Source organism: Strigops habroptila, chromosome 14 (assembly GCF_004027225.2).
Source record: "Strigops habroptila isolate Jane chromosome 14, bStrHab1.2.pri, whole genome shotgun sequence".
NCBI lineage: Eukaryota > Metazoa > Chordata > Aves > Psittaciformes > Psittacidae > Strigops > Strigops habroptila.
The window spans coordinates 2806831-2823004 of record NC_044290.2 but is presented as its reverse complement, the minus strand read 5'-3'; the positions used below and the strand labels follow the sequence as shown (position 1 = coordinate 2823004).

General features: G+C 57.1%; 1 protein-coding gene across 1 annotated transcript; it reads left to right on the top strand.

Moving 5' to 3' along the window:
* The first annotated feature begins 2020 nt into the window (after positions 1-2020).
* FOXJ1 (forkhead box J1) lies at positions 2021-8708 on the top strand. The gene is made up of 3 exons (XM_030506156.1): positions 2021-2240; positions 3324-3900; positions 6373-8708. The coding sequence occupies exons 1-3, from the start codon at positions 2137-2139 to the stop codon at positions 7168-7170; spliced, it is 1479 nt and encodes a 492-aa protein (XP_030362016.1). The 5' UTR covers positions 2021-2136; the 3' UTR covers positions 7171-8708.
* The last annotated feature ends 7466 nt before the right edge of the window (positions 8709-16174 follow it).

Here is a 16174-nt window from a genome sequence, read left to right as displayed (position 1 = left end):
GCATCCAGAGTCATTCCGTGGTGACAAGGTGAGAGCAGCTGGAGACCTGCTGGGTGGAAACACTTTTTGGGTGGGAGCATCCACCCAGCAACCTCCCCAGAACCAGCCCAGCTGCTTCAAATCTAAAACACTTTGGGCAAGGTCCCTTCCAGCCCAAAACCTGCCTCCTCCAAGCCCTGTGAGGATGGAGAAGGTGCAAACAAAGCCTCTGCAGGAAGGGTCTGGGCTGGGGTGTGGATGGAAGGCAGATAGGCCCTGGCACTGCTGGCATGGATGAGGACACCCAGAGCAGACTTTTTCTGGAGAAGAGCTGGGTGCTCCTGCAGGAGAAACCCCTCCAGTGCTGGGGAGGAAAACTCATGCTGGGAGCTGATACCTGGAAGGTGAGGAGGGCTATAAGGGGGGTTAGAATGTGGTTTTAGTGGAGCAGGTGATGCACTATGGGGGTATCATAGAATCATGGAATAGTTTGGGTCGGGAGGAACCTTAAAGCTCATCCAGTTCCAGCCCCCTGCCACGGGCAGGGACACCTTCCACTAGAGCAGGTTGCTCCAAGCCCCTGTGTCCAACCTGGCCTTGAGCACTGCCAGGGATGGGGCAGCCACAGCTTCTCTGGGCACCCTGTGCCAGCGCCTCAGCACCCTCACAGGGAAGAGCTTTCCCTGTTTCAGTTTGAACCCATCACCCCTTGTCCTGTCACTCCAGTTCCTGATGAAGAGTCCCTCTCCAGCATCCTTGTAGCCCCCTTCAGACACTGGAAGCTGCTCTGAGGTCTCCACGCAGCTTCTCTTCTCCAGGCTGAACAGCCCCAATGTTCTCAGCCTGTCTCCATACGGGAGGTGCTCCAGCCCCTGCTCATCCTTGTGGCCTCCTCTGGACTTGCTCCAACAGCTCCATGTCCATCTTATGGAAGCACCTTGCAGCTGCCGGGAGGGCTTGAGGTGGCCAGATCCTGCAAAGGGAGAGGAGGAGAACTGAGGCCTGTGGAGCTGTGCCCAGGCTGCTCAGGAAAGCCCTTGGGCTCTCTCTGCCCTAGGGAGCATTTCTGCAGGGACAGGTCTTGCTCCTGAGAGAACTGACTAGTCCAGAGGGCACAAACCTGAGCTTTGGGCTGCTTGTTTTCTGGATATTCACTCGCTGAGAAGTGAAAGAGAAATTTCCACTCCCCTGGGAGCTGCCTCCTTCCTCCTCCAGCGGGGATGGGCAGGAGCAGAGGGGAATCTGGGGAGAGGATCTGACACCCTCCCACCCCCCAGCTTGTCCTGCCCAAATCCCCGGGGATCCTGGCAGGAAAACCACTTAATGTACACACACTTCAGCCCTCGAGAGTGGGTCTGGCTGCTCCCAAACCCCCTTTCCCTGTGGGCAGACACAGGAGGGACCTTTAAACCTCCCCAAGACCTCCACTCCTCAAAGGACAGAGCCTTGTGCTGTGGGGTGGAAACAGGCTTCCCTTGGGATTCACAGCTACTCCCAGACCCCTTGGTCAGGGAGGGTGCCCCTCACTGGGATCCTTTGGGCTGGCGGGGGGGGGGAACATAGGGATTTCTTATAGAAGCATATAGCTGTAATAATTTTAACTAACAAAGGGCGACCCCCCCCTTTAATCTGGGGGGCTGCGGCCCCCTGTCAGCTTTGCCCTCATCGCTGTGCTTCAGGGGTCAGAAGCAGGATGGGGGCACAGACAGGAGGAAAAGGGATGGGGTTTCCCCTGTGCCAAGCCGGGGGGGGGTGGCCCGGACGCAGGTTTGGGGTGTGCTGGTGCTGTGCTGGGGGGCGGTGGAGCCCCGCAGCATCCCTGGGTACCACAGACTTGCCCACCCCCAAACTGCGAGCATCCCCAGCCCCCCCTGCAATGGCCAAATCTCAACGTGAGGCGGCAGGTCCCCTCCGGCTCCCCATGACAACGCGGGGACCAGTGGCAGGCCCGGAAGCTGTTTACGGGGCGGAGCGTCGCCGTGACAACGGGTGAAGCCTTTCGGAGCAGCTACTTAACGGCAGCCCCCGGGAAGCCGGGAAATCACGGCGGATCGGCGGGCAGGGCCCGCACCGCCACCGGGCGGGAGAGCGGGACCCGCACCCCCCCCGCCGCATCCCAGCACCGCCGCTCCGCTTTTCAAGGTTTTCTTTATTTTTATGTTATTTTCTCCTCTTTTTTTCCCGTTTTCCCCCGATTTTCCCAGCACTTTTTGCTCTCCCGTGAACTTCGGAAGCTGCGGGGACACCGCCGGGCCCTGCGGGTAAGGGCTGCGGGAGCTGCGGGGCTGCGGGCGGGGCCGCGCAGCGCGGGGGGAGCGCCCGCGGGTGCGGTAGGTTTGCACGGGGGGGTGTGTGTGGCTGTGGCTGTGGCTGTGCGTGTCTCTGTGCGCGCTTATCGTTCTCGGGTTTACCTCTACTTCGATCCTTTTTACGCCCCCCCCCCCCAACACACGCACTGCAACGAGCGCCTCCAGCCCCCCACACCCCGCTGCGGGCGCCGGGGCTCGGGGGGGGACACTGGGACCGAAGCATCCCCCCCCGTAACCGCTGCCCCCTCAGCCTCAGTTTGGAACGGGAGGGGAGCCCGTTCGCTTGGAACGAGCCCGGTGTTCCACCGTCCCGCCCGCCCCGGCCCGCGCCCCGTTCCGCGCGGCCCGCGGCCGTTGGGCAGAACGGGATTCGAACCGCGCAGAGCCCGCTGCGGTCGCGCCGCTGCGGGTCACACGGGAGAGTCTCCTCGCCTCAAAACCTCAGGATTTTGGGGGGTTCCAGCCCAGCAGCGAAACCAGATACTTCAGCTCCAGCCCCGGGAATAACCGACGTTTGAATCTACCGGCTGGTTCGGAGTGAGGGTGCGCTTGGGGGAGGGCTACGGGGGGAGTTTGGGGAGACGGGGGAAGGGGGGGAGCAGAAATAGCCCAAACCCGAGGGATGCTGCTAGCGGTGATGGGGAATTGAAGCTGTTTTGTCGAGGGGTTGGACCTTGCGGTTTTGTCCTGCTCGGGGCAGCGGGAGAAGCATCCCCCCTTTGGGGGATGGAGTTTGGTTGTTTAAAGAGGGGGTGTGGGGTGTGGGTGTTATTTACTTATTTGTTTAGATGTTCTTCAGCCCAAGGGTTGTGCTGGAACACCCAGATTGGAGCATACTGGGGGGGCTGCAGCAGTTTGAGGGACCTTCCCCAAGGTTTAGGGCTGCTGAAGCACCTCAGGGGAGGTGAGGTGGCTCCAGCATGCAGCACCCCGGGGATGGGGCTCACCCAGCAGCACCCAGAGCACCCAGGGCCCGGTGCCAGAGAGTGGCTGCACCTCGGGGAGCCTCCAACCCTCTCGCTGTTGTTGTTGCAGGATCTGCCCCATCTCCTCCCTCCTGTTCCTGTGCGCCCCGTGGATGCAGGAGCCAGCACAGAACCAAGGCATGGCTGACGTGTGGTCCAGCCGCGTGCGGGAGAGGAAGGAGAGGATGCAGAAGGGTACCTTGGATGAGTTCGATGACCTGGACGACAGCCTGACCAGCCTCATGTGGCTGCAGGACTTCTCCATCACCAATGCCAGCATGGGCAAGTCCTCCTGCTGCCCCACTGGGCCGGACCCCCACGACTGTCAGAAGATCCCCAGCTTTGCTGCCCCCTGCTCACCCCTGGCCGCTGACCCGGCGTGCATGGGCATGCCCCACACTCCCTGCAAGCCCATCTCCTCATCCACCTCGAGGACAGCACACACCACCGTGGCCATGAACCCTCCTCAGCTCATGGAGGACATCGACTACAAGACCAACCCGCAGGTCAAGCCACCCTACTCCTATGCCACTCTCATCTGCATGGCAATGGAAGCCAGCGAGAAGCCCAAGATCACCCTTGCTGCCATCTACAAGTGGATTACTGACAACTTCTGCTACTTCAGACATGCTGATCCCACCTGGCAGGTAGGAGATTTGGAGACCTCTTGCCCCATGCCCTCTGCCTGCAGGGCTGGAGAGGGCTTCCCACAGCCTCCACCATGCAAGGCAAGGTCCCACTGGGATGCTGGATCCCACTGGGAGGAGAGCTGGTGGGGAAGGGCTATAATGGGGGTGCAGAAATGCCACGACCATGAGGGCAGCAGAGGGAAGGGGCCATTACAGGGGAGAGGCCAGGGCCATTTTGGGAGCAGGGAGGTACCTGCGGGTCCCTGCAGCTCCTCTTGGCTCTGGGGTGAAGATGTCTCTGTCCCTGACTCCACCCGTCAGGATTCTTGCGGGGTCCTGAGTCTCTTGGGGCTGAACACATGTGAAGCCACCAGGTTGAGTATCTCTGGGTGCTGAGGACCAGGCGTAGCAGAAGGATAGAGAAGACCCTTGGGGAGATGCTGCTTGCTGGACAAATCCATCCTTGAGGAGGTTCAGAGCAGAAGTGCTGCTGCTTTCCAAGCAGGGCAGGTCTCCCATCCACCACTGTAAGGGAAGCCCAAGAGAGGTCAAACAGGGCTGCTGTCCCCAGCTAGCACCAGCGTGTCCCCAGGGGGTAGGGGACAGCCCCTGGGCTCCCCAGCTTTAGGGACAGCCTGAAGCACAGGGGCTTTCCCTGCCACCTTGGCTCGCTGCCTTCCTGTGCCACACGAGGGGACCTCTGGCATGTGTGGTTTGTAGGATGTGGCAGGGCAAGGAGGGACCTGGTGGCTCGTCCCTCTGCTTGGGTTATTCCCAGCCCAAATCCACCGTGTGCCAGTGATCCCGGCAGTGGTGTCACCCAGGCAGGGCCGGGCAAACCAGCCCACCTTGCCCTCAGGCTGAGGGTCTCCAGCAGCTCTTGAAGGCCACGATGGAGAAGGGAACCCCCTGGTCCCTGCCCAGCGCCACCCCAACCTCCCCTGAGGTGGGGGGACGAGCAGGAGGAGGAGCTGTGCCAACGTGTTGACTTGCTCCAGTGAACCCATGGATAAACACCCCAGTCTTAATTAAATGTGTTGATGAATAAAAGAAAGAAGGTTTGCAATCCCTGCCCAGAGGTGCAGGGGGGGCACAGCACTGCTGCGGGCAGGAATGACAACTATGCTAACCGGGGAGGGAGGCTGGAGGGGGTTTGGGATGGGGAGGGGAGATGGGGAGCAGGGAATTCAGCCTGGGAGTCTCTGAGCCTTGTAAAACTTAGTTAAGCTGTAAATCTGGAGTTACCAGCCTGGATTGTTTCAGGATGTTTGTGTCCTGCTGCTGCTTTCTTCTTTTCCCCCTTCCTTTATTTTCCTTCTTTTCTTTTTCCCTTTTTCTTTCCTTTTTCTCTCTTGTTTTCCTTTTCTCTTTCCTTTCTCTCTGAGGCTCTCTTCTCATCCTCTCTCCCAATTCCTGTGCTGAAGACAGCCTGGAAAGGTCATGCCACCCATCCTCCGGGGGGAGATGGATCTATTCCTGTGGGAGCTGAGTGCTTTGGAGAGGAGCCAACACACCCGAGGAGCTTCAGCCCAGAGGAGGGTTTTGTTGTGTGTGTGTGTGTGTGTGTGTTTTTCACCAGCTCCAAGCATTCAAGCCTTGTTTTTCCTCCTCGGCACCACGGATTATGGATGAATAAGCATAAAGATATCCTGGCAACATTAGGGGGGAAAAAAACCCCTCTACCATATCCAATCTCTTAATACAGCCTTGGCTTTGTGGAGCCCAATGCAGGGTTATTTACCCAATAACTGAGTTTCCTTTCTGATTCTTCACATCACTCCAGGCACATTCAGGGGTTCAGAACAGCTCAACAGGAGCAGAAACTCCTCTATTTCTCTTTTACTCCCATTTTTGACTCTCTCTCAGCTCATTTGAGCAGTGGCAGATGAAGATGCAGTGATTCCACATGAGTTTCCTGGGTTTACTTGCCTGATGCCTAGGTTTTGGCCGCATATTTTCCCCTCAACACTAGCAATAGGCCCAGAAGAACTGGGGGTTGGAAGAAAGACCCTGATGATGCCATTCCCCATGGGGCTGCCACGTGTTGCCCCTTGTCATGGGGCTGTGGTCACACTGGTGTAAAGAGCCACCTCTTCCTCCTTAGCCATGAAGGAGGACCCTTAGCTCCATGCCTAGAGCAAGTCTGGCCGGTTTCTCCTAGTGCTCTGCTTGATCCAAAGCCCCATGGCCCCAGTTTACAGCCAAGGAGAGTTGCCCAAAAGCTTCCTGTTGGTTGGCAATTCCCAGCCTGAATCCCTTGGCTCTTGCCACCTCTGGCTGGGTCAGAGAGGAGACAAGAACACTGCTGGTGGCTCAGGGGAGTTTCTGCTGGGCATGTAGCCCAAGATGTCCTGATGTTGCTGATTCTGCCTTCTTTTCCCCCAAGGTCCCTGCTGAAAACACACTTGTCCACCCGTCCCCCCACGCAGGTAGGTGCTGGGGCAGCTGGCCAGCATTCAGCCTTGGCTTTCTTTCTCTTTTTGGCTCTAGAACTCCATCCGCCACAACCTCTCCTTGAACAAGTGCTTCATCAAGGTGCCTCGGGAGAAGGGTGAACCAGGGAAAGGGGGGTTCTGGAAGCTGGACCCCCAATACGCCGACCGGCTCAAGAACGGTGCCTTCAAGAAGCGGAAGGTGCCCCCGGTGCAGATCCACCCGGCCTTCACCAAAAACACCCAGCAGGATTCACCATGTGCCACCAGCCCATCCTCTTTGGTTTGCACCTCCAATAACATCCTCAACGTCAACGTGGAGTCGCAGCAGCTGCTGAAGGAGTTTGAAGAACTCACCGGGAGCCAGAACATGAATGCAGCGGATGGCAAAGTGGGGTGCAAGCGCAAGCAGCCCCTGCCCAACCGAACGGCCAAGGTAGCTCGTGTTTCCAGCTCTCCCTTGCTGACCCAGGAGGAGCAGACCGAGCTGGGGTCCCTCAAAGGTGACTTTGACTGGTCAGCCATCTTTGACACCAACCTGAGTGAAAACTTCTCAGCTTTTGAAAACCTGGAGCTCACGCCTCCCATCGGCCCCATCTTAGATGATGTGGACTTGGAAGCACATGGCCACATCGACTGTCCCCAGGGGCAGGAGCAGGTCCTCACCGAATCCAACCAAGCCAACCCAGACCTGGATGAAACCTTGATGGCCACAGCTTTCCTGGAGAACCCCTGGGATGAAGGCACAAACGATTGCCTCTCCAACTGTGTCAACATCGACCAGCTCTTTGAAGTCTATGACGCCTCTTTGCCAGCGGAGGAGGGTGACTGGAGCAGCCTCACGTCCCTTGTATAAGACACCAGTCCCCATTTAAAGCCCATGCAGACTTTGTGCTCCCCCCCAAATGCTGCTGGGACTTAAAGGGACAACATTTTCTAGAGACAGACACATCCACAGTGACTTTTACCACCTTTGTTTTAAGATTACTCATAAAAACATTGGGGGGGGGGGAACCACCACCACAGGAACTGTTTGATATATCTTTAAAGGACACATCAAGTCACTAGTTCATGAGTTTCCTCAAGAGAAGAATTATAACAGTACTTATTTTTTTACTTCTAAAGGAAGAAATGTGAATTATCATTTGGTTTGATCCATAGAAATGGACATAGGTTCCTTCAGGGCTAAAGAAGAAGCACCTGCTAAATCCCACCCAAGACATGAGATTCCTGGTGGCTTAGGACTTGATAGAATAAGTGCAATTTCCTCACCTTTTGGGCTCTCTGTTTCTCTTCCCTTGTTCTGAGTAGTTGGTAGGTACAGTGTGATCATTAGCAGCCAATAGATGTCCCTTATGGCTTCTGGAGTTCAGGCTCCCTCCTGACTTGTGCCTAGGGAAGAAGAAAAGGTTTATCAATTCACCAAGTCTGCCTCTTTAGATGGTTTTATATTATCTATTATATATTATATATTCAAAGAAACCTATATTTTTAGCACTAGAATTCCTTCCTAGGGGGGTGATAGGGGAAATACACTTTTGGGGTTGGTTTATATTGTCACTGTTTAAAGGCTTGTTCTGTAAACCAGCACTACACGAGGGAGAATTCCTGCAGCAGCAGCAACACGGCAAGGAGCCAGGAACTGGTCCTGGCAGGAGCAGAGCAGGATGCTCCCAGAACTGGCTTTTGTCCTTTTTGTACCCCAAATCCTTGCTGTGGTTGCTGAAGGGTCTAAATCACCATGAACCCTCTCTGCCTTTCACCTCTCTCCGCTTTTTTGCTCCAAGACTGTTGCTCTCCACTTCTTCTGCTCATCCGTCAGGCTCTGAGTGGCTGATGCAGGACCCCGGTTAAGGATGGTCCATAGGGAAACACCATGGCATGGCCCCTGGTTGGTGGCAACGGGGTCACCCCACATCCAATGCTCCCAAGTGGGACCGAGGAGGAAAGAAATCCACATCCAGCCTCCATCCAGGAGCTCAGACTGTGTGTGCAGCAGGCTCAGGGATGGCAGTGGAAGCGAAGTCCCATCCATCTGGAAGAGCTGTTGGGATTGACACCAACTGAAGCTCTGTGCAGTGAGAACGTGGCAGGTCTCTGCAAAGGAACATTTCAGGAGCAAAGCCAAATGCTGCTGGAACTTGACTTGAAGCTCTCAAGAACTGGATTCTTCACCTCTCCTTCACTGTAGGTTTAGAGATAAGAGTAGCTTTTAGGTAGGAGGAAGTAGAAGTTGCAGTTTTAGTGGTGTGTTTTAGGCTTCGATAGAATTGGAAGATTGGAAAGAGTTTCTTTTTTGGTTACAAAAGCACTTAGGACCTTTCATAGGAGCAATAGGATTTAGCAAGAGTAGAGCTGTAGTGTAAGAATCAATAAACAAGCCTTTCAAACAACCACCAGATCACCCTTGGACTGATTTCCACCCAAATTTGGGGAGAGGGTTGGAGCTGTGGAGGTGAGAGCACAAGTCCTGCATCCTCCTGGTATAAAGAACCAACATCTTCAGCTCACACAAGCAGCAGGGCTGGGGCTGGGGCTGCTGCTTTGCCTGAGCACCGGGGCTGAAGGCTCAGGGGGGGCTTTGGGGGTCAGTGTAGATGTTTCTATGTGTATTGGTGATGCTTCTTTTTTATCTGCTGTTTTATACTTTCCTGTTTGGAGGCCTCTATCTTGCTGCTGAAGAACTGCAGAGATGTGTGTGCAATTGAACCTTTTTCATGGAAAGTTCATTACAAATTAAAACAAAAAAGAAAGAAAAGAAATTTTGAGAAGAAAAAAAACTACCCTTTTGCCTCCTTGATTCCCTCCTGCTCTGCCCGACCCTCTCCTAGAGGAAGGGGACATCTCACCAGCCCAGCTCTGGTTGCACACCCAATAGTACCTGGGTGCTATCGTCCCCCTTCATGGCAGCACAGCAATTCCCTGAGGGGAAACTGAGGCACAAACCACCAGCTGTGTGGCAATGGGTACCCAGTGCCTGTGCTGCACACGGGTGACCAAGTCCTGGGAGCTGCTCCTGGAGCACCCTTCCCTGCAGGTGACATGGTATGGGTGTCTGGGCCTTACTTCCCAGGGAAATGGTGGAATCACCATCCCTGGAAGCGTTCACACCCCGTGTAGCCGAGGCCTCAGTGCCATGGGTTAGTGGTGGCCTTGGCAGTGCTGGGGAGCGGTTGGACTGGATGAGCTTGAAGGTCTTTTCCAGCCTGGTTGATTCCATGATTCTGTGATTATCCCCCTGCTTGTGCCATGTCCTCACCTGGCCCTAAAGACACCCTGAGAACCACAAGTGGCTTCGGAGCCCTCCTGGGTGCAGGGTGGTGGGAGGAGCTGCACAGAAGCCACTGGAACAGCCGAGCCCTCCTGAGGCCAATTACACCGAGGAGCAGTTGGGCTCTGCCAAGGCAGGGAGGCAAAGCAGCACTTGCTCAGCACCCAGCCTGGGCCAGGCAGGATGGGGGAGCCCATGGGGAGAGCAGCTTGGCTCAGTGATGTGGCTCTGCTGCAAGGCTGCAGGGGCCAGGCTGTGGGTACCCCCACAGCTGTGGGGCAGTGCTGCCATTTGGGATGGGGGGAGAAGAGGAATCTGAAAAAGGGGGGTCTGGCCCCCACTTGGTGGCTGCCCAGTTCCCACTGTCACATCTGAGCATTTCCAGGGACAGGGATCCCCCTCCAGATCCTGCCTGGGGCTCATCCAGCTTGATGGGCCACTCCGGGATGTTCCACCCCTCTTGCACAGGGGACACAGCACATGAGGAGCAACCGATGATCTCCCATTGACCTGTTGGGTCCCATGGGCACCAGGCCCTGGGGCAGCCCCTGTGCTCTGCAGCTGCTCCCAATCCAGCCTATCTCAACCCAAAACAAGGGTTGAGGCAGAGGCCAACCCTGGCTTCTATGTGCTTTCTGCTGGGAGAGCAGGATGTGGCCCTGGGGATGAGGTAGGATTATCCTCGTGGGAGACAGCTTTGATATATATGAGGTGGGGGTGGGGGGAATTTTGGAAGCAGATCTGGACTCTCCTTTCAGCTTGAGGACACTGGGGATCATGAACCCCTAAAGGCAATATGGAATTCTCTGTCCTGGCTTGCCTCCTCTCAGCTCCCTGTTGGTAGCACTGGGGGAGCCGCTCTCTCCTTCCCCCCAGTAGCGGTGGCACTGGTAGGGCTGCAAAAAGCTGGCAGCCCCCTTGGCCCTTGGTCCACTTCTTTATCTGGTTTTGCCAGGCACGACTGTGTAGTTTCTGTTGTAAATCCCCAGCACCCCTCCCACCCCCCGTGCCAGGGGACTGGAAACCACGACCCTGCCAGGAGAAAATATTCCAGCCTGCCGGAGCCAGTCGAGGCCTTTAAAGTAAGAAAGGGTGAATATAAAGGAGGCACCAGGCGAGGCCTGAAACAACCTCGTTTTGTTCAGCTTCTGAAAGCAACAAAACCGACTTGGACGTGAAGGTTTGCTTGCAGGGAGCTGGTTCGGTGTGGGGGTGATGCTGTAAGCAGCAGGCAGGAGGTGCAGCTCTGGGGTGGGAGCACTGGGGCGGGCAGGACATCGCGCTGCTGCCCGCACAAAGCCCGTGTGTGCTGGGCTGGAGCCCGCTGCCAAGAGGGAGGTCGGGCCCCGGCCTGCCCGGGCTTGCCGGCGGCAGCGGGGCTGCTCCAGCCCTGCCCGGGGCTGCTCCAGCCCTGCCCCGGCTCGCCCAGCACCGCAGGGATGGGCTGGGGACCCCCGAGCTGCCGGTGTCCCCCCGAGCTGCCGGTGTCCCCCGTGCTCTGTGCGTGTGCAGTGAGAACCCAGAGCCTTTGGGGGCATCCCACCCCCAGCACCCACCAAAGCAGGTCTAAAGCAGCCAGCTCCAAATCCTCCCTGCAGCCTCCACAGCTCCTTCCCAGCCCGTTATTAAACCCAGGGCAATTATTCCTTTATTATTTCTTTCTGCTGTTCCCGCAGCCATTCCCTCATCCATCCATCATCCCTTCCCGATGGGCAAACATTGCCACCTCAACCCAATCTCCCGTTCACAGAGAGGGAGAAAAATATACACATAAGCCCTTCTTTTCTCTCCTTTTCTTGCCGGGTCTTTCTTTGCCGTGCATTGAGTGCGGGGCTGGCCCGGAGCCTTCTGGCAAGAGCCGCCTTTCACTTGCTAATCATCCTAAATATTGAAAATCAACCCCAGAATCAACAGCTCCAAGATTGGGGCCATCTCTGCTCTGTTTGGAAATGCAAATCTCGCTGCTTTTGTTTTCCCTGTGTGGGTTTGGTGCTGGCTTTGAGGAGGTCACAGCTCACGGGTTCTTCCTCCACCTCCAGATTTCTCTTCTTAGATTATTATTATTAATCCCCCCCCCCAACTCCCCCTTCAACGGGAAAAATTCAGCCCGTTGTAACATCTCAGCCTGGGATGGCTGGAGAGGTGAGGGGGGAGAAGGGGGAGGTGGGATGGAGGAGAGTAAGGAATGGACTCGCCTTGCATAGCAATGAATGAACCTCCAAAGTTTGGGAGAAAGCAGGTTCCCAAATGTGCTTCCAGGAGCTCACATGGATGAGAAATCTCATGGGTGCTGCACTTGGGCAGGGAGCTTCACCCGTGGTACAGCAGGGCCCTGGAGGGGATGGGGATGGCAGGAGGGCAGGGATGAGGGCAGCCCAGGGGCTCCCTGCCCCTGTCACACTGCTTTTTATGAAGTTTATATCTGAGGGGTTGGAGGTGCCAGAGCAAAACCCACACAGGCTGCACCGGGCCCGGGGCCGGACCCCGGTGTCTTTGCCGGGAGGGATAAGGCTTGATGCAAACACCTTTCTGCAGGGTCACAGGGGCTCTGGGAAAGGAGGTTTTGAGAGCACAGGGGGAACATAGCCCCTGTTCTGCTTTCCCAGCAGTGTCCTGGCACTGGTGGTAGAGCCTGGTGGGACCTGTGGATGGCTTGGATGGCTTACAGCATCCTGGTGGGGAAACTGAGGCAGGGCAAGGCAGTGGTCCAGTGGGGCCCAGATCCTGACTATCTGGGCAGCGCTTTTGGAGCATGCTTGCACCCTCATGTTTTCCATCGTGTTTTTGGGCCGTGCACCCCCTGGCACGGGGGATCCCATCCAGCACAGCTCCCTGCTGGCCCCCGGGGCCGGGTCAGTGCGCTGGTGCCAGCGGCCGTTCCCGGCGGCGGGGCTGGCACAATGCACGGGCAGGTCAGGGCTTGCCCTGCTGGGGGAGTGCCGGTGGCACCCGGGTCACTGCAGCACGCTGCCCTTCCTCCTCCTCCTCCTCATCGCTGCCACCTCCCCAGGTGCGTGCCCGGGTAGGGGGCTGCAGCCCCACAGTGCTCCTGCTCCTCCGGCCCAGCCCATGCCACACAAAGCAACCCTGCACGGGCAGCGGGCCACATCCAGCCCCGCGGTGCAGGGGCTGAGCTGCCGGGGCAGTGCCAACATTGCCTCCTCCGTCGGGAAAGCACGTCACCCCGAGCGGGAAACTTGGCCCGTTTGCAGACAGGCGCCGGGGCCACCGGGAGCTCTGCACAAAGGCTGGTTTCAGGTGATTTATTGCCAGGTTTGGAGCATTGGGACCAGCCGCGGCCTCAGCACAGAGAAAGTCGCTTTAGGAATCCAAAGCAAACACCCTCCTTTGGGGTCAGACTCCAGGGAATGGGCCCTAACCCCCCCCCCCCCAGGTGCAAGCAAGGGCAGGCTGCACCCTGCACACACAGCTCACCCATGGGTGCTGCTGTGGGCAGCAAAGGCAGCATGAGGGTGAGCATCCCCCCCCCTGGAGAATAGCCTAGTTCAGGGCAATGGGAGCATAAATATCCCATCCCAAATATCCAAGGGTTATGGATGGGCCTAGCCAGGCTGAGCAGCGTGGAGATGTTGGGTGTGAATCCCATGGGATGCTCCTATGGGAGCTGGCATGGAGAGAGCTGGCACAGGCAGTGGGGAGGCTCAGGGACATTACAAGAGGCGGGTGTTGACCTAGAAATGGGAAAGAATTTGGCCTGGCATCGTGCTGGAGGGCAGTGTGCCAGCCTGGAAGCACGGCTCCACAATGGAATGGCACTCCTTTTCCCTGTGCTTGGCTGGGAGGCGACTGCCTTCTGTCCTGGGAGCTCTGTGGGCATTCCGACTGGTGTCGAGGGGTGGGATGCTCATGGCTCCGAGCAGAGGCATCGCTGGGGAGTTGTTTCTGCTCCCACCCAGCACGGGGTCGGTGGCGATTCCCATCTGGGGAATCATAGAATCATGGAATAGTTTGGGTTGGAAAGGACCTTCAAAGGTCATCTAGTCCAACCCTCTGCAATGAGCAGGGACATGGCGAGGGGGGGAGCAGAGCTGCTGGGGGGAGCAATGCTCCATGCTGGCAGTGTTTGGTTATGAGACACATTAACAAGCAGGAATGTGCAAACAGGCAAAGGTCGGAGCGGCACAGGGGCGATGCGGCTGCCGTGGCTCCAGCCCCCGGCAGGGCAGCAGGGCAAGGCAGGAGCCCTCCCTGCTGTGGGCACAGGGGGTGGCAGAGGAGGGTTCCCAATGCATGGGGCTCATTGGCACCCCTCGATGGAGCCCAGGGTCGCTGAGTGCGTTCATGCTGAGGGGACAGGGTGAGACACAGCCGTGCATGGCCCCCCCGTCCCATCACCCAGCACTGCCCCACATGGCAAACACCCCCCCTTCCTTCCACAGCAACGGCGTAGGCAGAAAGAGAGCATCACCCCAGCTCGGCCCCAGCGCACGAAACCAGCCCTCCTGGTGCACACACACACACACACATCCCACCCATCTCACACCTTCCTGGGAACATCACCTCCTGCTCTAGGGAGGAGGGAAAGGGCTCGGCCGTGTGCTGGTGACACTGAGTTGGTCCCCAGGATGTGCCAGCTCCTTGGTGGCCCTCGGCTGGAGGGCGGGGGTCTCTCCCTGTTCCCCCCACTCTGCAGAGCACTCAGTAAACAGGGGAACTCCTTAATCCTGGTCATTCATTACAATAAGCCATTTTGAGCTGGCCGTGCAGGCAGCTATCAGAGCACAGGGGAGGGTTTCCCAGCAGGACCTTAATTCCCTCTGCAAATAAAGCCGGAGGGAGGGAGAGCACAGCTTGTGTCTGTGATAGATGAGGGCTTGGGGGGACTTTTGGGGCCAGTCTTCAAAGGACTGATCCTCGCAAACCCCCTTTCTGCAAGGAGCAGAGGGTCACTGAGGGATTTCCCATTAGGCCGTTGCTTGGGCGCTGTTTCAGTGCAACTGCTGCCCTGCCACATCCCTTCCCTGGAGCAGCGAGGCTGGAATGCTCCTCAGTGCCACACGGAAGGCCTGGAAAGCTGCAGGACCCCAACTGCCAACCTTTGTCCCACATGAACCTGGTTTTCTGAGAGCAGTGCTCATCCCTACGGCACATCCCAATGCTCTAGACCCATGCCCGGATCAAAGCACAGCTTGGAGACGTTACCAGGGAGGCAAAGTCCTGTGGTGGATTTGGTTCCTGCCTCATCCCTTCAAGGTTATGGGCACGGATACAGCCAGGCTGCATGCCTGGGTGCATCCCATGCCCTGCCTGTGCACGCTGGCTCCTGCTTTCTGGGTCTCCCCCCTTTTAACCCCACCTGGAAGGGAAAGCTGGGGACTCCTCAGGCAGCCCAGAGCTCCTTGGTTTAATATCTGAAGATTAATGTGCCTAAAGATTAATCTCCTTTTCTCTCCAGCTGACCTAAGGGGGGCCAGAACAGGCTGTGTCTGGGGAGGAGGCGAGGGCAGTGCCATCGGGAACTGTGGGCACTGCCACCGGGATGTGTGGGAACACATCCCAGGCTGCGTGTTCCCACAGCCCAGGATGGCCCTTCAGCCCATAATGAAAGTGGTGTAATTTTATGTTAATCCCAGCTCTTCCATACTCTGATCCCTCTCCTCTCCCATAGCAAATGCAAAGCCCTTCCTGAGGCTCCTGCCTGTATTAACCTTGTTTTGCCCTTGCTGGGTGACTTGCAGGAGGCTCCCGATGCTCCAGGAGTGCTGCTGCCCTGTGGTGTCCGCACTGTCCCCTCGGGCAGGATTGACCCCGCTGGGGGGACGCAAGGGCAGGAAGGATTCTGTTTTTTTCCTTTTGCAATAAAATGACTATTTTCTAAGCAGAAGCGTTCCTGGGGTGAGCCGTACTGAGCCACAGCGCAGGGGGCAGCAAGCCCCTGCTCTGAGAGCTAATACTCACTGAATTTAGCTGAATCTTGTCAAGATTACACCTTTCTGAATGACCTTCACTACGAGGGCGGCGAGACACTGGAATAGGTTGGATGGGGCTTGGAGCAATCTGCTCTAATGAAGGTGTCCCTGTGGCAGGGGGTTGGAACTGGATGAGCTTTAAGGTCCCTTCCAACCCAAACCACGCTGTGATTCTATGAACTTCGCCACCATAAAGGTAACTGATAGAAACGTGGATTTGGGGGATATCTGGGTCTTCCCAGTGACTGGGAGCCAAATCCTGAGCAGGCAAAGCCCAGCCCCTCTCTGCCTCAGTTTCCCCACCTGCAAATCAGGTGAATTCTCTTTTCTGAAGCCTCTGGGTGACCAACACCCGGAACACGTTGTCCTCGGGGAGAAGCGAGTGTCACGTCCCCACCAGCAGGAGCCATTTCCTCATGCCTGTGGTGGTGAAAACTCCCGTTGCTGGACAACGGGGCCATGACGTTCGAACCCTCCACACCCCAGAGGTGCTGGGCTCCCAACTGATCCCGTGTCTTGGGTTTACGGAGCACTGGAACCAGCAAAAGGCACTCGGGGGCTCTCTTATCGCAGTGAAGCCCTCACTGAACACTGCACTGAGGGTGCAATCCTTATTCAGCTTTCCTCCTCTGTACCCGTGCTGATAGTGAGCACAGCCA